The 21039-nt window shown below is 32.3% G+C and overlaps 1 protein-coding gene across 2 annotated transcripts in view; it reads right to left on the reverse strand.

Moving 5' to 3' along the window:
* Positions 1 to 1872: 1872 nt before the first annotated feature.
* LOC140434874 (GTP-binding protein Di-Ras2) overlaps positions 1873 to 21039 on the reverse strand; it is a 33997-nt gene continuing 14830 nt past the window's right edge. For both annotated transcript variants that reach the window (XM_072523466.1, XM_072523467.1), the window contains exon 3: positions 1873 to 20881. In XM_072523466.1, coding sequence (XP_072379567.1) covers positions 20687 to 20881 — 195 coding nt within the window. In that variant the 3' untranslated portion in view covers positions 1873 to 20686. The remainder of the gene's footprint in view (positions 20882 to 21039) is intronic.

The following is a 21039-nucleotide window of genomic DNA, read 5'->3' on the forward strand; positions in this document are numbered from 1 at the left end:
AAATTTTTAAAACTGCTCTCCTGAAAAAGTAAGAAAATGGACATAGTGTGCTTTACCTCCGAGGTACCGATCTATTGTTTTTAAGTACTTACGTTTTTTTTTGGAGGAGTTGTAAACGAGTAAGCCGTAGAGTCAAGTTTGGAACATACCTACTAGAGTCTTATAAATATGTAGTAATGTAGAAGTGTCGGCGCCTTATTTTTTGTTTGCAAATGATCGTAACAAATGTATTCAAGGTTGACATGTGTTTTCTAAATCTATCTTCGTTGAATGCTGAAAGGCCAGACAAAATCGCCTGCCTTGAAGATTTGACCGTTTCGTCAACCCACACATGGGATTTTGTATGTCCTGAATTTACCCATGTTTCGTCTAAATAATATATTTTTTTATTTTGTTCCCGAAAATTTTTTATGCATTTCAAAAAATTTCGTCTCCATAAAATGATATCGTCTCGATCTAACAAAGCACTACTTCTGCCCCTCCGTATGTATTTAAAATCAAGTGACTTGAGAGGTTAAAGTGTAAAATGTAGTGCTTTTCAAATTCGGCAAGCTTTCGTCCTCGTTAATAGCGAAAAGGCATTTGATAGTATCGAGATGTGGGCTATAGAACAAGCTATTTATAATTATGATGAAGGAACTCGCAGACAGCTCCCAATACAGGATTTGGAAAACTCAGTTGGATACTAAAGAATCGCAAAATACCTCAATAAGGAGCAAAGTGTTTAAGCAACGCATCCTTCGTATCATGACATATGGAATCCATGGATCAATCGCGATTGATTCGTTCGGTTTGATTCAATCACTTCAAAGTATTGAACGACCGAATCCCGCTAGTTCATAACGATTCGATCGTGCGGTGACAAAAATCGATTGATCGACCTCGGACGGCGCCGATCGAACCAAAACAAAATTCCACAGCCAATAACCTTTTTTGGTACTTTCGGTACTCGGTCGTTCCTCACTTGCCACGAAGACCGATATATGCCACGCGGCTGAATGCGTTCGTTTGAATGATTGAAAAATTAAAATACTAAATATTGAATTAAAAATTGCGTGCAAGACCGGGAGTATTGGAACTGAAAAATATTCTATCAGACCTCAGCGATTGCTTTCGCTTATGTTGTTAATAGTTCATAAATCATAAAATATCTATTTGCACGCCTTTTAGACAAAGCTAGAGCGAGACCAAACGTTTAAATGACAATAAATATTTATATTTGGATGCAGCACATATTTCCATATAAATTTATAATTATTTTTAAGTTACACGAAGAACTGAAACACAAAAACGTAATAAATTCTAGCTTCTGGAATAATTTCTTAAGAATCTGAATATAGGTAAAGGTGAATACACATATGAAATACCGTAAGCAATGCTCTCGGTTTTCAGTCTCATTCAGCTCAATCCAAAGTTACTCATTAATTCTTTTAAATTTTCGGAGTCAATTTCAATTTCTAGACAAAAAGAGCAACGTTGCAACGCCACGATACAACATTGGAGACCTTACAAAGGTAGACGACGAAGAGGAAGATCACAGATGAGATGGGTGGACGGCATCAAAACAATAGCCGGAACAAATTGGAAGTATGTTGCTCAGGATAGAGATCGATGGGAGGAGTTGGGAGAGACCTATGTCCAAAAATGGCCGAGAGAAGGCTAAGAAGAAAAGGAAGAAGAAGAAGAAGAAGAAGAAGAAGAGCAATGAGAATATTGCCATACTGTTAATAAGTTGTTTAACGATTGTATACTTTTCGCACCAATATTGGAGGAGAATTATTTGTTAATATTTTCTTGTTTCTTCATCATTAGTTTCTGATTCATTTTGGTATTAAGCTAATAGTAGCCTATCTATATAATAAAACACAACTATTGGTAATAATGAATATTATTTAATATAAACTGTGTTATTATACAAATTAACATTATATCGAAGAAAAAGAGGTGTCAAAAAAGAGGAACGCTATTATTAAATCTAATAATTTTGTAACTTTTTTTTTAACATCAACTTCGGTGTCAACATTTTTTTTTTCGATTTCTTTAGAATATGTCTAGTAGTTTCGCTGTATCGTTATCAGTGTTTAAGAAGATATCCAGAAATTTAGAATCATTGAAATCTGAAAAGTTACAAAATTTATACAAAAATTAGATACAGAATAGAATCCTTTTAGTTTTAAAAATATTTTAATCTATTATTATTCCATATATTACACAAGAGTATAACTAACCTATATTTTTGCGGTATGTACAAAGATTTTAAAGTCGTTTTGGATTTATCTAAAAAGTCAAATTAGATTCAATTCTGTATACACACAACTAACAAATACCAAGAAGACAGTAATAGTGACCTTATCTGATCCAGTTTTAAAAAAATATTAACTAAATTTTTCATCTAGACAATTTTGTCAAATGATTTTTCTGTTAGTACATATAAATATTGGAGGATCTATGGGCGAGTTATTTCAATAAATAGCAAAATGTGACAACAATGATAACATAAATAGACACATTTGCGTCTTAAGGCTGATTTTCTACGCATGTGAGGATAGTTATTATCTGACAATATCAGATCTATAAAGAACTATTTAAAATTATCTAAAAAGAATATCTTGATAAAGTAATGAAAAACAGAACCAGAACTGATCCTCAAAAGAAATAATAAGGAAAAGAGGGCGCTACTTCAACCGAACATTTCGAATCTAAGAAGTAAGTTCTAATACACGCAACTTGGATTTCATACTTTTGCCGAATACAACTATTTATGCGACATACGTTGTATTTGTGGAACACAGCAGAGATTCACCGCAAGCAGCACACAGAGAAATCTAATTAACAATACGATAAGGAGTAAGTGAAAGAAGCACTTAATCAAAGAAACCGTTCAATACTTGACTGAAGGAGACCATTAACATCCAGAAGATGAAATCCAGGTAAGTCGGGCGAGTAAAAGCGGACCAGTAAAAAATAATATAGTAATAAAACATGTAACAGAATATAACAATAAATGGTTTTATTTTTATTTTATTTGACCAGAACATTGCCAGTTTATTTCCAAACGTCCGCATTTCAAACGATTCTAATTTGTCCATAGTGCAACTCCCGAGGTTATTTTCTCCACTACATAAAGAAGAACTGAATTGACTTTTAATTTGTCTAATCTATTAAGTCTTGTTTTATCAGTCAGTATATAATACTATTTGATTCTTCATCCCAATATATGCTAAAAAGTGTGCATTAATGTTTAAAAAACGTTACCAGATCAGATGCAGTCAGACACAGAAAAGGTAAAGGACAGTTACACAAGAAAATAGGGCTTTTTGAGTAATTTTCTCCTACCTGTATACAAACATTGGATCCATAGTTCACTATATAATGACAATTCACTGTAAACTAAACAGTCACTGATTTCCCTAATGTTAAAATTATTTTATCAAGATCCAATAACAAAAACGTACAGTCGTTAAAAAATTATTGCAAAATCCAATTAGTGGTGTGTATGTGTTTTGTACACCTTTTTGTTATTGCATCAATATGCAGGATGTGTCAATTTTAGTTACCGACTCTTAAACTACAATGATTACGCTGAAAATGCATATTAGTAAATTTATGTTTAACACAAAGTGGCGGTTGAATAAGTCCTCCTAAAAAGGGGCTGTGGTGTCAGGTCTATCGACTCTGGAAATAGCAAAAAATCTATCGATCCCTAACAATAGACACAGCGAAAATAAAAAGAATATAGTCGCTATCCACACATTCGTCCGGATAAATCTGGAGACAGTTCTGCTTTAAGTGTAAGCTCCTAAGTTCAACTTTAAAACAAGAAAGTGAAGCCAGCGAGAACTTTTAATGTGCACATGGAACGTAAAGACTGGGTAGAAAATTGGAAATTAATAGATTAGAGAATTGCCAAACTTAATTTAAAAATATACGGAAGACACCGTAAAAACGTTCAAAATATACTGAAACAGTACACAGTTCAACAGGCGATAGCCCAATTAAAGAAAACGAGAACTTATAGAACAAACTCGGGAAGAAATAAATTAAAGATTAAAGCAGGAAATCAGGATTATTACCGGGGACCTGAACGAAAGTAAAATAGTAAAATAGTGAAAAAAGTAAATAGTTTTGGAGAATATGTAATTAACGAGAAATGGCAAAATATTAGAAATCACTAAAAATTGACAAACGGCTTCTACAACTACTATAATTGAGTATATAAAGGAAAAAAGTTTAGCCTGGATTCACCTGGCCCTGTAAACAAAATTTGCAGAATGGAGTCAAAGAAACAGGAGAGACCTAGAAATTTATTTAGATATTGAGATGAGGCAATAGAAAGAAGCAACCTGCAAGATGGAGATTGGCAGGATGGAATGAGCTGGAGCGACCGACAAGGAGAAGGAATACAGACTAAACTGTAGAAATCATACCAAACCATAACTAAAATAATATTAAGGATAGGAAATATCTAAACATCGGTTATGAGTTTGCTTGTTATAATTTTCAGTTAAATGAATTGTAGTTTAAAACTAACCTAAAAACCATTTAAAACTGAAGAATAAAAAACTAGTCAATGTAAAATAGAGACATTCTGCATAACCCTACAATCTGTATTTTTCTTTGCAATTAAAGAACTAGAATTTGTCTTTCATTAATTAATTCATATTTGGTAAGAAGTCTAGTTCTTTTTACATCTTGCTAACGGTTCCCTTTTGAAAGACTAAGTTAAAAGCAGTTATTAAAATATTTTAGAACAGCTTTCTAAGAGCAGAAAATTTCGAAATAGTAAGTCATTTGAGTACATTATTGTTTCGCTACCGTTTTGCTTTTACTTATATACTTACATGATAGCATCAGTCATTTCGAATAATGCCCTATCGAAAAATCAAGTATAGTAATACAGAGATCAATAAAACATCAAGAGCGAATATAACAGAGGAATGGTAGAAAAATTCTTATGCATTTTCGGTGATCATTTCTTTACTTAGGTATTTTTTTTTATAGCATAATATATTTTGTTGGTTTATCTGTCTTTACTACTTACTATTAAGCCACCATAGTCATATCATATGGCCAAAGCGAACTATATGACCAGGATTGATATGATCAACGAATGTGGCGGTATAATATGACCCCATATATAGCAGAACATTTATAATCAAATTATTTCACAAAGCTTAATTTCTCTTTACGCTATTATAAAAACTGATCTGCACGTTTAAACTATTAACAACTCGCCATTACTTCGGATGAAACCGGAAGTACCCATCAACTTTGTTATTTTTAATGAACATCCTATATACTATCATAATTTTTAAAATACTGTATAAAATTTTGAACAAATTTTGTATAAATTATCGTATAACTATCGTATATTTTAATTCTAAGTTATTATTTTTTTAATTTTAACACGCAGAATTTTGATAACTCATCTATTTAGAAACACAATCTTGAAAAAAATTTTCACACAGAAAGTAAAACTAGTATAAAAAAGATAAATAACTCAAAAAATAGTTTTTTTTATATTCGATACCTTTTACAAAATCTGTCCCAACATTTTATACAGAATTAAGAATTATAATATATAGGGTGCTTCATTAAAAATAACAAAGTTGATGGGTACTTCCGGTTTCACGTAATAACGAGCAGAAAATAGATTTACACATAGGTAAATTAGTAAAAACTGAAATTATTGAATGGAACATTAGAACTAAACTATTATCTACATTGTAAACCTATTCTCAGCACTATACTTATCATTAATTATTTCGATTACACGTTATTCAAAATTTCTTCCGCTAACAACTATTATTTATTTATTTTATCGTATTTCGTTGCATAAATACAATATATAAAGTCATCACAATAATTGCAGTTCATATAGTGAACACTATAAGCGTGAATAATAACAAATATTCTTTATTAACACGAACAACTTGTAAGTTACTTTTGCAGTAGCACCCATACTAAAAATTTTACTTCTGTTGTTCAACTAAGCGCCTCGACTAAGCTGACGTCCCTTACCAAATCGAAATTAATATAAAATCAATATTATAGCAAAAAGGATTCTTTTAAAATTAGAACGAGTTGTAAAGGATATCTGACGAATGGAATTAGTTATTTTGGGACATTTAAAAATAGCCGCTTGATTTGTTAAGACCTAAAGAAATAAGTTTTCCCTTATAATCCATGACTTTGGTGTTTATTACAAAAATACATTCAATTCACTACAGAATGCCAGTGTTAAACCTATAATTTTCTTATTTTACATATTTTTTGGGAAATAAAAGTAGATGTTGGCGGTTCCAATCTAATTTGATGTTTTTTTTTTAACTTAGCAAATAGTCACCGGAAACGCGATGGAAGAATCTTGAACTATCACAACTGAAACCCTAATGATTCTGATTCTGGCTACTGATTTGCCAATTGAATCAGAAATCGTTAACACACTCAAACACCCCCATACATCAATTACGGTTCTGTTTAAGGACAAAAAATATAATTGTTAAGATCACAAAGAATCGTATATGTGTTTTTTAGTACCATAGTTTTCTCACCGTACGACTTAACAAATGGGTGACTGTATCACTTGCAAATTTTAATTCAAAGTTTCAGAACTACTTTCGATTTTATGCTGCTTTGTTGAAAAATTTCTGACTGAAGTATGAGTCAAATAATCAACCTACTAAATAAAAGACACACCAAAGACCCAGCACGATGAGCCATCGAGTATATAAAAAATGGTACTTAATGGATGAACAGGGTCCTTTCTGAATATTTTTGTTATGGAGAATACTGAATAGGAGTGAGAATTCGAAATCAAATTCTAAAGTTTTTTATATAGACATCCCAAGATAATTTTGAACTGTCTGTGAATAATAAATATATATCTTAATTTAAGAAAATAACTAATTCCTTCAATACAATAAGTTAGGGAAAAACTAAAAAGTGAATGTAATTTTTAATGTCGATATTTTCGTTAATTTTTATCATTCAGTAATACAAGAAAACGCTCGATTTGGTTAGACACCTTCCTTTTTCAAAAAACGACAACAATTTAATATAAACAAGTAACAGGTGGTCCTCTATACCAATAAATAACAACAGAATGTGTTTCTTCTTCAACAACTACAGGATGCATCGAAGAATGTATCATTTGTTAAATTCTTACACATAATGACCATTGTAAAGGTTAACAAAATATAATATTCTTGTTTCTGTTGCGATAATAGTATGATTTTATAAAGTTTTTATTTAGTTTTATATTCAGTTATGCTTTTTTTTTCGCAGAAAAAATTTTTGTTTTTTGTCCATTCTTAAATAAGTTTCTGATTATGTATTACGTTTTCTCAATATGTATGTCTATGACTATGCATCTTTCACTATATACGATTAACCTATTTTTTGTATTAAGTTTTAAAAATGAAATTCATCAAGGGAATTCTATATGCGTATGCAACAGTACTAAAGCCCAATGCTTTCGTATAATTTCGGGTGTTCATCCGTTCAGAAGTCATCTTTCTTTTAGTAGGAAAGGTTCGTAGAGGTTTTGTACATCAGCGTTGCTATTTCGTCAGGGTGTATATTTTATGTTCTATTATCTTTATCGAAAAGAGAGAATACCATATGACACAGAGATAAAGTAGTGTACAAAGGTTGGCCCATACTACTCGATTTTCTTAATGTGGTTTTTTCTTGTTAATTTCGGTATTACGTAGTTTTAACTAGAAATTTCTGTATGTTTAGAGAAGTGTGGCGTATACACGTACCTCTCCCTTATCGGGAACAAGGAATTTTAAAAATTTCCCTTGTTATAATTATTAATGTTAAGTATTTATTAACCCGCTTACGACACATTTCACGGTCACAATCTTACCTAATTGAAATCTCATAAAGCAGCAGAAATGTGTGTCTAAAACTCTAACCTCTTTAGATAGGTATAAATTGAACATTTTGCACTTAAAGTGAATCACTGGTATATTTAGATTTTATCGGTGTCAGGTCGATGGAACTACCTCAATGTTTTGTAATAAGTAAAGTAGTTGTAGTACCAATAAAAGTATTATTTCAAAAAGTGTTAAATTTGTTTTAAGGAATTCATTAAAGAATTTCTCGTCGAATGACGACACATACCTCGGATGTCCCCTCGCACTAGTTCCAAATCACATGGCGATCCTGCTTTTAAGGACGGGAATCTTTTAATCTAAAGGAGACAACAAAAAAACTGAAAATGAAAAAAAGGGGTAAACTATCCATCCCCGAAATACTAGATGCCTTTTCACAAGCTATTCGACAGAACCTGCTGTATATATATCGAGCTGTATCGGCGACGCAGAAGAAACTTCAGCGCCAAATCCTGGACCACACCCAAATCATCGTTGGACTCATAAGTGAATGGACAAAGACATATGTAATATATTTTTTCCTTTTAAATACAATTTAACAATTACGAATAAAAATTCTAAGATAACGCAAGTAAACCGGGTTGACCGTTATGACTACAACAATTTTTTTTATCTAACACTGCTCCATATATTTAAAATTTTATTGCATATTTATTGATAATACTCCCAAAGTCGTTATGTGTAATATAGTGAAGAAATTATCGCCTTTGGTTTAAAAGTTAAGCAATCTAGGTGGTGTCAAATAGGTAAATGGCACATAAAGGATCTGAAGATATTCTACTCCCCTGGCGATGTAGGAAACACATCGGATAGTATTCGATCATACTGGTGGAACCCACGTCAGGTATGAAGCAGCACGAGGATAGGTTAGGGTGGTATTAGGAACCCATTCGCCGAGAGTCCTGCGGTTCTAGTGCGACAATACGGTATCTACACCACAAGTGATCAATTATCCGCATGGCTTCTACAATTGTCTTTTGTGTGTACGAGAAGGAAGAAATTAAGTACACATGTATACAGCCAGAAAAATATTCACAATTTTGCCGGGGAGGTGCGAAATTATAAAATATTTCAAAATCGGAACGAAAACCGAAGAATATGACAAAATGCAGCAAGAAATTATGCCATAATGAACCAAAACCAATGAACGAAAATAGCCTAAAACTAGACTAGAAAACAACCAAGATAGGTGCGATATTAGAACTTCTTTAAGTTATTCTCTCGGAGACAAATTTAACCCTGTTAGAAAGAATATATGTTTAATGGTACCACTACATTACTTATTACAAAATATTGAGATAGATCTGTCGACCTGACACCGATAAAATCTAAATATAGCAGTGATTCGCTTCAAATGCAAAATGTTATGTTTAATTTATACCAATCTAGTTATCAGATTTCAATTAGGTGAGCTTGTGACGTGAAATGTGTAGTAAGTGGGTTACTAATAATTTACGTACCAATGATTTTATAACAAGAAAATCATCACTTAAACAAGGGAATTATTTAAAAATCCTTGTTCCACATAAGGGAGCGGCACGTGCACTCGCCACAGACGGATTAGGGCGTCATCTGTATTGTTTATCATTCTCATACTTATATTTTTACGGTTTCTAACGGTAGACTACTCAAACTATATACCGCATGTTATCTGATAAAACTAATAAACGTTCATAATTTCGTCTACTTTTTGATTGTTTTTTCGATTTAAACAATTTCTTTGACTTTTCCCTTTGATCTTTGTATTTTTCTCGTTCATCTTCTTTGGTTGAGCTTAACCATTTCAATCTTATTTTATTCTTTTCTTCCACTGCTTTTGCACTCATCGTCAAACCAATTATTTCATCTTTCATTTTGCCAACCACTTTCTCTGCTGCATTTTTTATTGCTTGTTTGATTTTTTCCACTGTTCCTCCATTTCTTGTTCTGTAAACTGCATCCCTATATTAAATTCTTGTACAAATCTTTCTATTTCTTTCTCTTTCAATTTATCTACGTCCCACTTTCTCTGTGCTTTTCGCCTTTCATTCGTCCTTGTTTTTATGTAACATTTTGTAATTACTAGCATATGGTCGTGGATTGTTTGAATGTCTTTTTAATCAGTACATTGTCTATTTGATTTTCCTCCAGACTCCTGATCCATCGTTATTTTGTGTATGTCTTTGTGTTTATATATCGTGCATAGTCTTTCTCCATTATTGTTTGTTGTGTCATGTATTGAGTTTTCACCTGCAACCTACCTGAAGCAATTTTCTTTGCCTATTTGGGCGTTGAAATCTCCTATAATGATTAGTATATCTTCTCCGGGATTTTCTCGGTGTTTTCTTCTAGTGTTTCATAGAACTGTTGCTTTATCAAGTCATCACTGTTTTCTGTGAGTGCGTAGACATTTATTATGGACAACTTGTTCGGTCTGCTGTTTACTCTTATGTATGATATTCTTTCACTTATATTTCCCCCATCACCATAACAGTCGTTCCTCCATATCCCTGTTTTTCTTCGCCTGCATACCATACTGTATAACTTTCCTTTTCGATTTTTCCATGTCACCCCCCATTTGGTTTCCTGAATTCCTGCAATATATATCTTGTATTGTTTTAACTGTGTCGTTAGTTCTTCCATTTTTTTGTTTCCAGCAGCGTTCTCACGTTCCATGTTCCAATGTTTTTTATCATTCTCTTTGTATTTTTCTTATTATTCTGAATATACCTTGACTCATTTTCCTCTTCGTTTGCATTGTCTGTTTCGTTTTCAACCATCCATTCTTCTTTCTCTTGTAGCATTTTCAATTTTTGTGCATTTATTTTCTGTTGCATTCCCTTCAGCACCTTGTCATCTATTTCTAATTTCTGGTAACTGATTTTTACTTTTGCTCCTTTTCTTCTTTCTTGTTTTGCTATGTCTCTGATTTCTTTTTGTATTTTTGCTTCCGTGGACGTTATAGCTGCATATATATATATATATATATATATATATATATATATATATATATATATATATATTCTCTACCGTCTTTTGTTTACCTGAGTTTACCTTTTACTTGTAGTGTTTTCTGTTTGTCTTCCCAGATCTTTGTTCCTATTATATATTTCTTATATCCTATCTTAAACGCACTTTTCTCACCGGACTAAGACCTGGAAATTTACGTAAACCTTTTCTTCCATACTTAAAACCAACCTTTCAAGGTTCAAACCAGTGGCCTAAACGTCCTACAATTAAGTAATTTAATACAGAAATAGTCAATTATTGGAACTAAAGCTCAAAAACTTATAAATTTAGATTCAAAAATCCAAAATCATATTTTCATGTAATTCTGTATGTTTTTTTTTTATCGAAAAAAAAAACGTCACTTTTATGGAAGAATAACACACTGATTTTTTTCAACGCTTAGACAAAATTTATTATAATTTATTATCATGAGAGTTGTTTCGGCAGAGTGCCTTTCTCAAGTGATCTATTTTTGTATGCGTTTACACTTTATAGTCTTTAACCGAATAAGGTGATGAGGAGAACTGTTTGTCTTAAGTGGTGATTTAGAATTGTCTGTATTTAAAAAAAATGATTATGGTCTAGAAGGTGAAGTGCGTACGTAGAAAATCTCTTTTTCTATTATTAAAAGCCCCTTTGTGTCCTGCTAAACGTTTGTTAAAAGTTCCAACAGTTTGGCCGATGTAAGTTTTTGGGCAGTCGTCAAATTTAGGTTTGTATGCACCACTGTGTAAGTGCTTTTTCTTTTGGCTCTTGTTGTTCTTAATATATTTGCCTAAGTTATTATTGTTCTAAATCTGAATCCGTCACTCACTTCTATAGTTTTCAATTTTAGCAAAGCTGACGAAATTGTGTGAGTTAAGCATAACTGGAATACTACTAATTAAAGTTATACACTAGACAGTGTTTGTCGATATATTCGCTTACAAGAATACAAGATACATGAGCCGCCAGCTTATTTTCGCTCACGAACTAATCTTGATGATTAAAATAAATACAAGATATTTGTTACTTCGTCCAAAATACTCGACTTTCTTTAAATATTTTGTATAAAATATTTTTTAATAAAAATTTAAAAAATGATGTTTAATTCTCCAGGCATCTGTATATAAATAGGTACATCGACTAAAAGGAATCGTCAAGGTGCTTAGATAGAACCATTTCTTAATAGTAACAACTATGTATGTAATAATTTTTACTCTAGCTCTAGATTATTTGTAAAACTACGGTTACTGATATGCTATTTGTGACATGGATAATGTTTATAGGAAAAATGTCATATATGACGACTATATCATGAAATCGTCGAATAAATAGAAGCGCACATAACGTTTTCAACACTAAGTATATGTTTTTCCAGAATATAATACAAAGTATTTTTTGTAAAATACTGATTTTAAACAAATAATTAAAATTGTTGTAGTATTCAAACAAAATAACAATAATTATTCAGCTGTATCCACTTGATATTTTATCTTGATACTTTCCACTTGATATTAACTTGATCATTAAAAACAATGAAAAAATTTTATGTTGATCTTGTTTGTTCATCATAGATTTTTCCGGTAACAGTTTAGAAGCAAAAATATATATGAAAATAGTTAATTCTCTCACACAGTCTAGATAGAAGCATGATATGAACTCCAGTGAAAGCAGACACCTAAGCTGCTCGCATTACTGAATAAAAGAGGTCTCCTAGAGATCTTATTAAGAGCCATTACTGTTCCTTAAATCTATAAATGAGCAGATGAGCTTCTATTTGTTCGAAATGTTGTACTGAGGGGATATGGAGTGTTTAAATGTTTCGTGGCGCAGTGCGGTCGATCAAAATATTATCCGATGACGTATATATAATGAGCGAATTAGGGAATGAGACAAATGAGAAATAAAAAATCGATTATCTCGACCAATCATTACCGAGCAAGTGCAGAAGACTGGTGGTTATGTACAGGACGAAAGACATTTTAACATATACAGAGAGTGTTTTAGCTAATAATATTGTCCGCGGATGGGCACTTTTATTTTTACGAATCATTAACAGTCAACAAGGGTACACCGAATCGCTTTATAGCTTCTCACTTGCCCGGGCTGTTTACAGTTACAATAACCCGCAATATCCAAAAACTATGACACTTCAAATAGTAGACCAATGCCAAGATTTTAAAGTAAATATGAATACATAGACATGTAGTCAAATTGCACCTCACAACAAAAGCATAAGAAAGAGATATAAGTATTTAAAGTATGTAAAGATTAGCAAGTTTCGGTAATAATTCGTTTTGAAACAAATGCCGTTTAGGATGTAGTAATCGATTTTTTTAAAAACACTTCTAATAAGTTAAGTCGAAGGAACTGAGTCCGAATATATTCTTTTTCTCCGAAAATGTTTAATTGCTGAGATATCTTTGAAAAAAGCAATCACCAAAATGTTAATTTTTCGAAATACCTACAAAATCAATTTTTGTTTGAACAGTGCATTTTCCGGTCAAGTTGACGCTGATTACGAACTACAATATTTTTGCATTTCCCAGTGTGGGAAAAACCGAGAATCAGCTATCGTCCATTTTCTCGCCGATCAAATTTAACTGTCGATATCTCGCCTCGAAACCGGATCAAAAAGTCGTTAGAAGTGTCATTAAATACACCAGAAAAGCAACTTTTTAAAAAATATTCTTTTCCTAGTTTTAAATTTTCATCGTCGATATCTTCGGAACTAAGTATTTCTGACGAAATATCGTCATACTTGGACTTTATTTGAGATGAGATACATATTGAAAAGTAAACATTGTGCAAGAAAATATGACACATTTTTTGTTAAGTGTTATCAATAATATCATCACCATGCGAGTGTTTTCGCCGTTTCTCGCTTCCTAGCCTACAACTTTTCCTATCTCTCCAATCATCATTTTGGAAGTTTCTCGTTCTCATAGCATCTTCCACTGCTTTGTTCCAATTATGCCTCTGTCTCCTTCGATGAGCTGGCTACAATTTCCATATTTTTTATTAACAACTCGGTTTAACTTAGTTAATCCTCAACTTCGACGCCAAAAGTTTCTATTTTGGGTCTAATCAATCTGGTCTGCTCTAGCAGTCTCCAACCAAGTCTTCTTTGGTCTTCCTCTCATACATTTTACAAATACTTGAACCTCGGCGATTCTTCGTATTAGGTGATTATTGCTCTCCCGTCTTGGCGTAAATTGGTATCAGACCTAGACTAGGCTTAAGATAATTATTCTTAATTTTACTCCTTTTTGTCAATTTCTCCATCCATTACGATCTTATTTGTAGTAATACCTTCAACTGAACATCTTAAATATTTAATTTTTATCTTCTCTATTTAATCAGAATAAACCATAATTTTAATTAAAATTATTAGACCTTTTTCTTCTAGAGCATATCTTCGCTGCTCCAGTCTTTATTCGAATTCCTTTTCAGTATATTTTACCAACACCACATCGTCAGCATATATTAAGCTACAAGGAATGTCCCTTTGAATTTCTCTGTTACTTGATCCAATACTAATGAGTACTAATGAGAATCGATGAGGGCTAAACATGGATTACATCTGTCATTAACACTAGTTCTTGCTCCATCATAAATTGAATATAATTCAATAGAATAACTAATTATTTACTCCACTCATACAATATTTTCGTTTGTTTCACCGTGCTTTAATGTGGCTATCTATTCTTTTATTATTTTTTGTAAATAGTATATTTTTATCATTTTTTATTCCGTTTTAGTCATTGACTATCTAATTTCACTTTTGGTTCTATATCGTATTGTATTGCTCATATTTGTCGAACTTTCTTTTAAGTTTTCTTCCCTTGCAGTTTTTAATCTGCGTTCTCATTCTATAATAAATTATTCTTGGTATATCTTATCTCGCATGTACTCCACAAATATTACGTCAAAATATTTGACGTAATATTTTACATTGGATGTTTAATATTTTACGTTGAATGTTCTTTAAATGTAATTAATCTTGCTTCATTAATGTAAGGTAAGGTAAAGGTTCACATTCCTATGCTAAAATGAGGCTTATGAGTAGATAGTAAGCCACTTCATCACACTTGAACTTGGACGCGCGTCCAATTTCTATGACAAATGTGATATATTATGTACGTGTGCACGCGCGTCCACACGTGACATAATATGACATTTGACAGAGAGCATGACATTTGACAGAGAACATGACATTTGACATAAAACGTGACATATAACGTGGCATAATACACACCTACACCAAAAAATGGGATTAAAGGTCTTATATGTTCAGGTCAATACATACAGAATAATTTCTTGCTTTGACATCACCATGAATATATCAGGTCTGTAAATTTGTGAACTGTTCAAGTTATTGTTTAATTTTTTTATTTTTAATTCATCTGTGTCCTTGTAATTTGACATTTCATCTCTGGTGCCTATGCGTTACCGAATGTTTCAATTACCCTGGCAATGATAATTTTGTTTATTGCTATTTTGAAGAGTCTCATGGTAGATGTTGCAATCCAGGTCCTCAACTTCTTTATGTAAATAATCCGTCGTTTCCCTACACTACTCTTACACTGCTCTTTTTCTTGCAGATTGCATTTCAGTAAGGTATATTTGGTTTAGTTTTTCATTTTATGTCCCCAATATTACAATTTTTGTTGTTGTATATATTGTTTCTTTTTATAAAGATTTTGTAGTTCTGTCATTTGATAATTTGTCCGTTCATGGTATAATAGGAATTATTTTACAAGTCTACGTCTCAAAAGTCCTCAGTTTTTCTTTATGGATCTAATCAGGTTCCAAGACACTGCTTTACATATATAATAGGATTAAGAATATTTAGCACCATAGTAACCGTATTTCCAGTTGCAAACAAAAATTCCGCGAATTAAATAGCTTGGACTTTTGAATGAACGTTGCTTTTGCTTTTTTAATTTTAGCTTTCATTTTTTGCGAATGGTCCCACCGTTTATTTAATTAAACACTGCAAAAAATGTGTATGTTGACACTCGTTCCACTACGTTTTCATTGATGGTAAATTGCATATATTCAATTATTTCTTTCTTGATTGTCTTGTTTTTTAATGATAAGATCTAGGTCATATTTTCTACTAACTTCGGTTACTTTGTTCATAAAAACTTGTAGTCCCTGCGCAGTATGTCAAAAATAATGGTATTATAAGTATAACTAAAATTGTTTCACCTTTTTATAAGTAATTTATTATTATTTTATCCATGTGACCTAAAGTCGTTATTTATTACAAAGACAATAAATAAAGTATCTTAGATACCTTAGATATGTTACCTTTATAGAACACCGTAAATCTCAACAAACTAAGAATGACGTCGCTGACCATTATTTCGTATTTTGAATACAAATCTGTCACGTTTTGCTTGTGATACTTCAATCTTTATCATTTGTCTTTGAGTTTAAATTCTTATTCTTTTGCATCAACGATTTTTATCCTTTTTTGATTTTTTAGTTAGCTTTCACTAATTGAAAGACCTCTTTGTACTGTTGTTAATGTTGTAGGTGTAATTTAATTGCTATAGATTATGGTCTAACATCATAATTATGAAAATTTCTATAACTATGAAGTTAATTGGACTACTACCTGAATTAAATTTAAATAATAGATGATAAAGTCATGTTTTTAAAAGATTATCAGTATTTTGTTTACTTGTTTTCTTAATCCGATAAACAGTTGAGTAATTCTACATAAAATAGACAATTAAAGCGGGCTGTAATCTGTCAAATTCACATTATTGTCAATTTAAGACCAAAAATATCTACTTCTTAACGTAATCTCACTCTGTTCTTGTAATTCAAATTGTACCGAAACCTCTTTCATCTTTTGAGCTTGCTAATATTTCAAAACCTTTAGAAAAAGTCAAAAATATGTTTGTTCTTAAAAAGACAGAATGAATGCTATATCACACCTAGTTCAATAGTATAAAAATACTAAGGCGCATCTATGGAGCGGTAAATGAAAATGGTGTCTGGAGAAGACGATACAACTTCGAACTCTATAGGATATACCAGGAACCAGATATCGTAAAACACATAAAGATAGGACGTCTAAGGTGGGTAGGCCATGTTATGCGGATGGAGCAAACCGACCCAGCTAGAAAAACGCTCCTTGATAGACCTATTGGTCAAAGAAGAAGAGGAAGACCCAGAACAAGATTCCTAGATAACATCGATGAAGACATGAGAAATATGGAAATACGTGCTTGGCGGAGGAAGGCGATGGATAGGGACGACTGGAGAAAAATTCTTGGGGAGGCTAGGACCCACACAGGGTTGTAAAGCCAAAATGATGAGTTCAATAGTATCACTTACGTCTTATAGTTCCTCACAGTATTATGGTATAACCGATTGGCGACCCATTGATAAAAAAGGCAGAACGTTTTACTAATGTGTATAATTCTTTAAGACAAGTATAAAACAAATTAAAATTTATGGATATTTATTGCATGTAGTACTGTGAAATGTTGTTAAAGATAAAGTTAAAAGTTAGATACCACATAAAATATACACCTGCAATTATCAACATTTTGAATATATTTAAAAAATCACAAATAAATATCTCAGAATGATTCGTTAGAAGGTCGATGTCTAAGCTTCCTAGTCTTGTTTTTACTCCCGATTTCCATTCCAGAACTTGTTTTAAAATTCCATTAGACGAAAACAATTCTATGGCAGAGAAGATTAAATCTAGAATCACAGCGTTGGCAGTAGGAACACAAAGAAGATATTGTAGCTAAATGATGAAGCAACGCCCAGAAGGTGGGAGAGAAATATCCTCAGAAAAAATTATGGACTAGTTAGAGACGGTGAAGACTTTGGATTGGACTTTGGATGTCGTGAGGTAGGTCGAGATCCTCCAAGGCCTATAGCGCCACGGGGTAAGGTAAGGTAATTTCTCTCTACGCACTTAACGTGTCCATACGTTATTTTTAGGTCCACTGCGAATCTTCCTTTAACTCCCATTATTTCTCTCATTATTTCGTTCAATGTTCTTCTTCTAAATATCCATGCCGATCACCACGTTCGAAAAGTTCGTTTCTGTGGCACTGAGGATCTTTTCCGCCTATGATTTAAGGAGCTATGCATAGGCCATAATACTTTTAACTATTGTATTATATATTTTTGTTGTTGTATTTTGTAATGGTTTGGTCCCACGACAAGCCTTTTACGATACTTATTGCTATCTGCCAAGTGTACTTGTTGGCTTGATAGTCGCATTCAGAGTTCCTTCCTGTGAGATTATCACTCACAAATGGTTACATTCCGTGTAGACTCTTATTTCTTGTTAATTTTCCTCTAATGCCAAAATTGGTAAATATTGTATTTATATTCTATTTCCAATTCGGAAATCGTTTTCAAAAAAAATTTTATAAATTAAAAATTATGTTAACCTGTAGATGTTTATCAACTGACGCTTTGAGTCAATTTGACAAATGACTGAACAGGTCAACGGTCAAATTGGCTGCCACAAATGCAGCAGAAGTAGAAAGATGAAAGGAATAGAAGAAATATATTTCAGCAACATAATATCGCAGTAAGAGGTTAAAGTAGAGAACGAAGCCCTCATATGTCAAAAGCAAAAGTAACTAGAGTAAAAAATAATAAAGTTCCTGGTCCAGATAAAAAACTCAGAGAAATCCTCAAACTGTAGAAGATGACTATATCGAACCTATACAAAATCCGTTCAATGCCATTTACCAGGCAGGAAATTTCCCAATGATTGGCTGCTCTTTACATTCATAGCATTATGAAAAGATGTCCCAAAAAATGCGAAGTCTCCAGAACAATAACTTTACTGAGCCATATGATGAAGATCTTTCTATACATTATACACGATAGAATATATTCAATCCTCGAATCCTCGAACATCAGCTGGACGAATTTCAGTTTGCATTAAGGAATGGACTTGGAAGCACTATTCAGTAACCAACTGTAATTCATAGAGCTAGGAACGTAGATTGATATATTTGTCTGCTTTCTAGATTAAAAAACAGCTTCCGACAAAGTAAACTTACCGATATTCTCAGAACAACAGGTATAATAGGATAATGCTCTGAGGCTCATAGGAATTTTATATACACAGTAAAAAAACATCGTTAAAGTTGACAATTATTATTCCGAAACATTTAATATCCAGAACAGAGTTCGACAGGGTTGTGTTTCGTCACCCTTATTGTTCAATATTTACTCTGAATACCTATTTAACAAGGCAATGGCAAATACTGAAGACGAAATTTTGGTCAATGGGATATTTATGAATAATTGCCAATACGCTGACGATTCTGTTCTTCTTTCTGATACCGCAGAAGGCCTTCAAAGGCTAATTAACCGAACCGAAATGACTAGCAGAAATTTCGGAAAGAATCCTAATATCAAAATGATGATAATCAGCAAAAACCTTAATATAAACTACCATTTAAGAAAGAATTCAAAACTTCAAATACCTAGGGTGCAACTTAAAAATGAGGATTGGGATCACTCTAGAGAAATTACGACTTCGAGTACTTAACTGTTATGTATTCTGAACTCTCCTATATGGACCCATACAGAAACAAGCAGTAAGAAAATAACACCGTACCCTCATATTTTGATCACATGATGAGAAGCGATAAAGACCACATTCTACATCTATCATATAAGGTACGTGATAACTTGTAGAACATTAAGCAGGGGCCAGGTAGACGACGAATCTCTTGGCTGAAAAATCTGAAGCAGTGGACGAGTAAACATCCTTAGAACTGTTTAGAGCCGCTGTAAACAAACGTATGTGGGTCAGAATGATCACCAACTTCCAATGAGGATATGGAACGAAAAGAAGCTGATCTTACTGACTGGTCTTTTGATAGATAAAGTGGGCCTGTAGGTCATACAAGTTTTTAGACTACGAAATTTGATACCGTTAAACAAAAAAAATATATATAAATATTAAGTAACATCGCTGTAACAATGAAAGTCCCAAAATTAGTATTGGAGCAATTAGAATACAATTATAATTATTACGATTATTATTTCATTTTTAAGCTAAAAAAATTATCCAAAATCATTCAAAATATTCTGAAAATTAAGCAGTTTTAATTTATGTGTTTTGTAAACTGTTCTTTAGCTGCCAACGAATGCGTATATAAAAAATTAAGTAATAGTCATAAAAAAATCTTGATTTATGCACTGTTCGATGTTTTTTCGAACCTGTGTTCTCGAGCAATGAGGTGAGTTTGGACACTTGTTAAATGAAAAATATTGCATCTTTGTTAGTATTCGTTGAAAAGTAAAGTATTAAATATTTTATTTTAATATTTAAAAAACAAATGTATGACTATTCTATTCGTATTCACGCATCAATAAATCATTATGTAACTGCCCGTTCGCTATTACATTTATCGTTATGAAACAGGTAATGAAACAGTTTTGTGACTTTTTCCACGGTGATGTTGATTAAACTGTGTCAAACACACCTCTGGCAAGTTCAATTTAAAAGATTTTTTGGTCTGTGACTCCGTCATTATCAACTTCTCATAGAATCTCTAACATCTGTAATATTAACCTTTTTTTGTAATTAATAAATACAAGTGCAATGTATTTAATATCAATTGATCTAATTGGTGATTAATTTTTTGTTACAGCTTGTATATTAAAATAAAAATTAAAATAAAATAAGTTCTTTAACAACGCTTCACAAACAAATTACATCAAAACTATTTAAAAAAATAAAAGATCATCGGTAAGACATAGATGGAAATTATCTTGAAAATCCAGCAAGGTTTACCGGATTTCGTTTACATAAGATCGCACTTATCTTTGGCAACCCTGCTGTTTGCTTTGCCTCCAATTTGAAGGCTTACGTTGCGTGACTTTTCCAAATTAAGAAGTTCTTGGAACAACTGTTTGACATTGTGGTTGGTCTTCGCAGAAGTCTCCATAAAACTGACGCCCCATTCAGCTGCCTGTGCTTGACCTTCAGATGTAGTCACCTAAAATGAAACTTGGATAAAAGCAATCGAAATTTCAATCTGGCTTCAACTCTACTCTATGGAATGGAAGCTTGGATATTAAACAACGTTTATTAATAAAATATAGACCTTTGAAATATGTATAAAAATGAATTTTGGCTAGTATCATACGATTAAAC

Source organism: Diabrotica undecimpunctata, chromosome 2 (genome assembly GCF_040954645.1).
Source record: "Diabrotica undecimpunctata isolate CICGRU chromosome 2, icDiaUnde3, whole genome shotgun sequence".
Taxonomy (NCBI): Eukaryota; Metazoa; Arthropoda; class Insecta; order Coleoptera; family Chrysomelidae; genus Diabrotica; species Diabrotica undecimpunctata.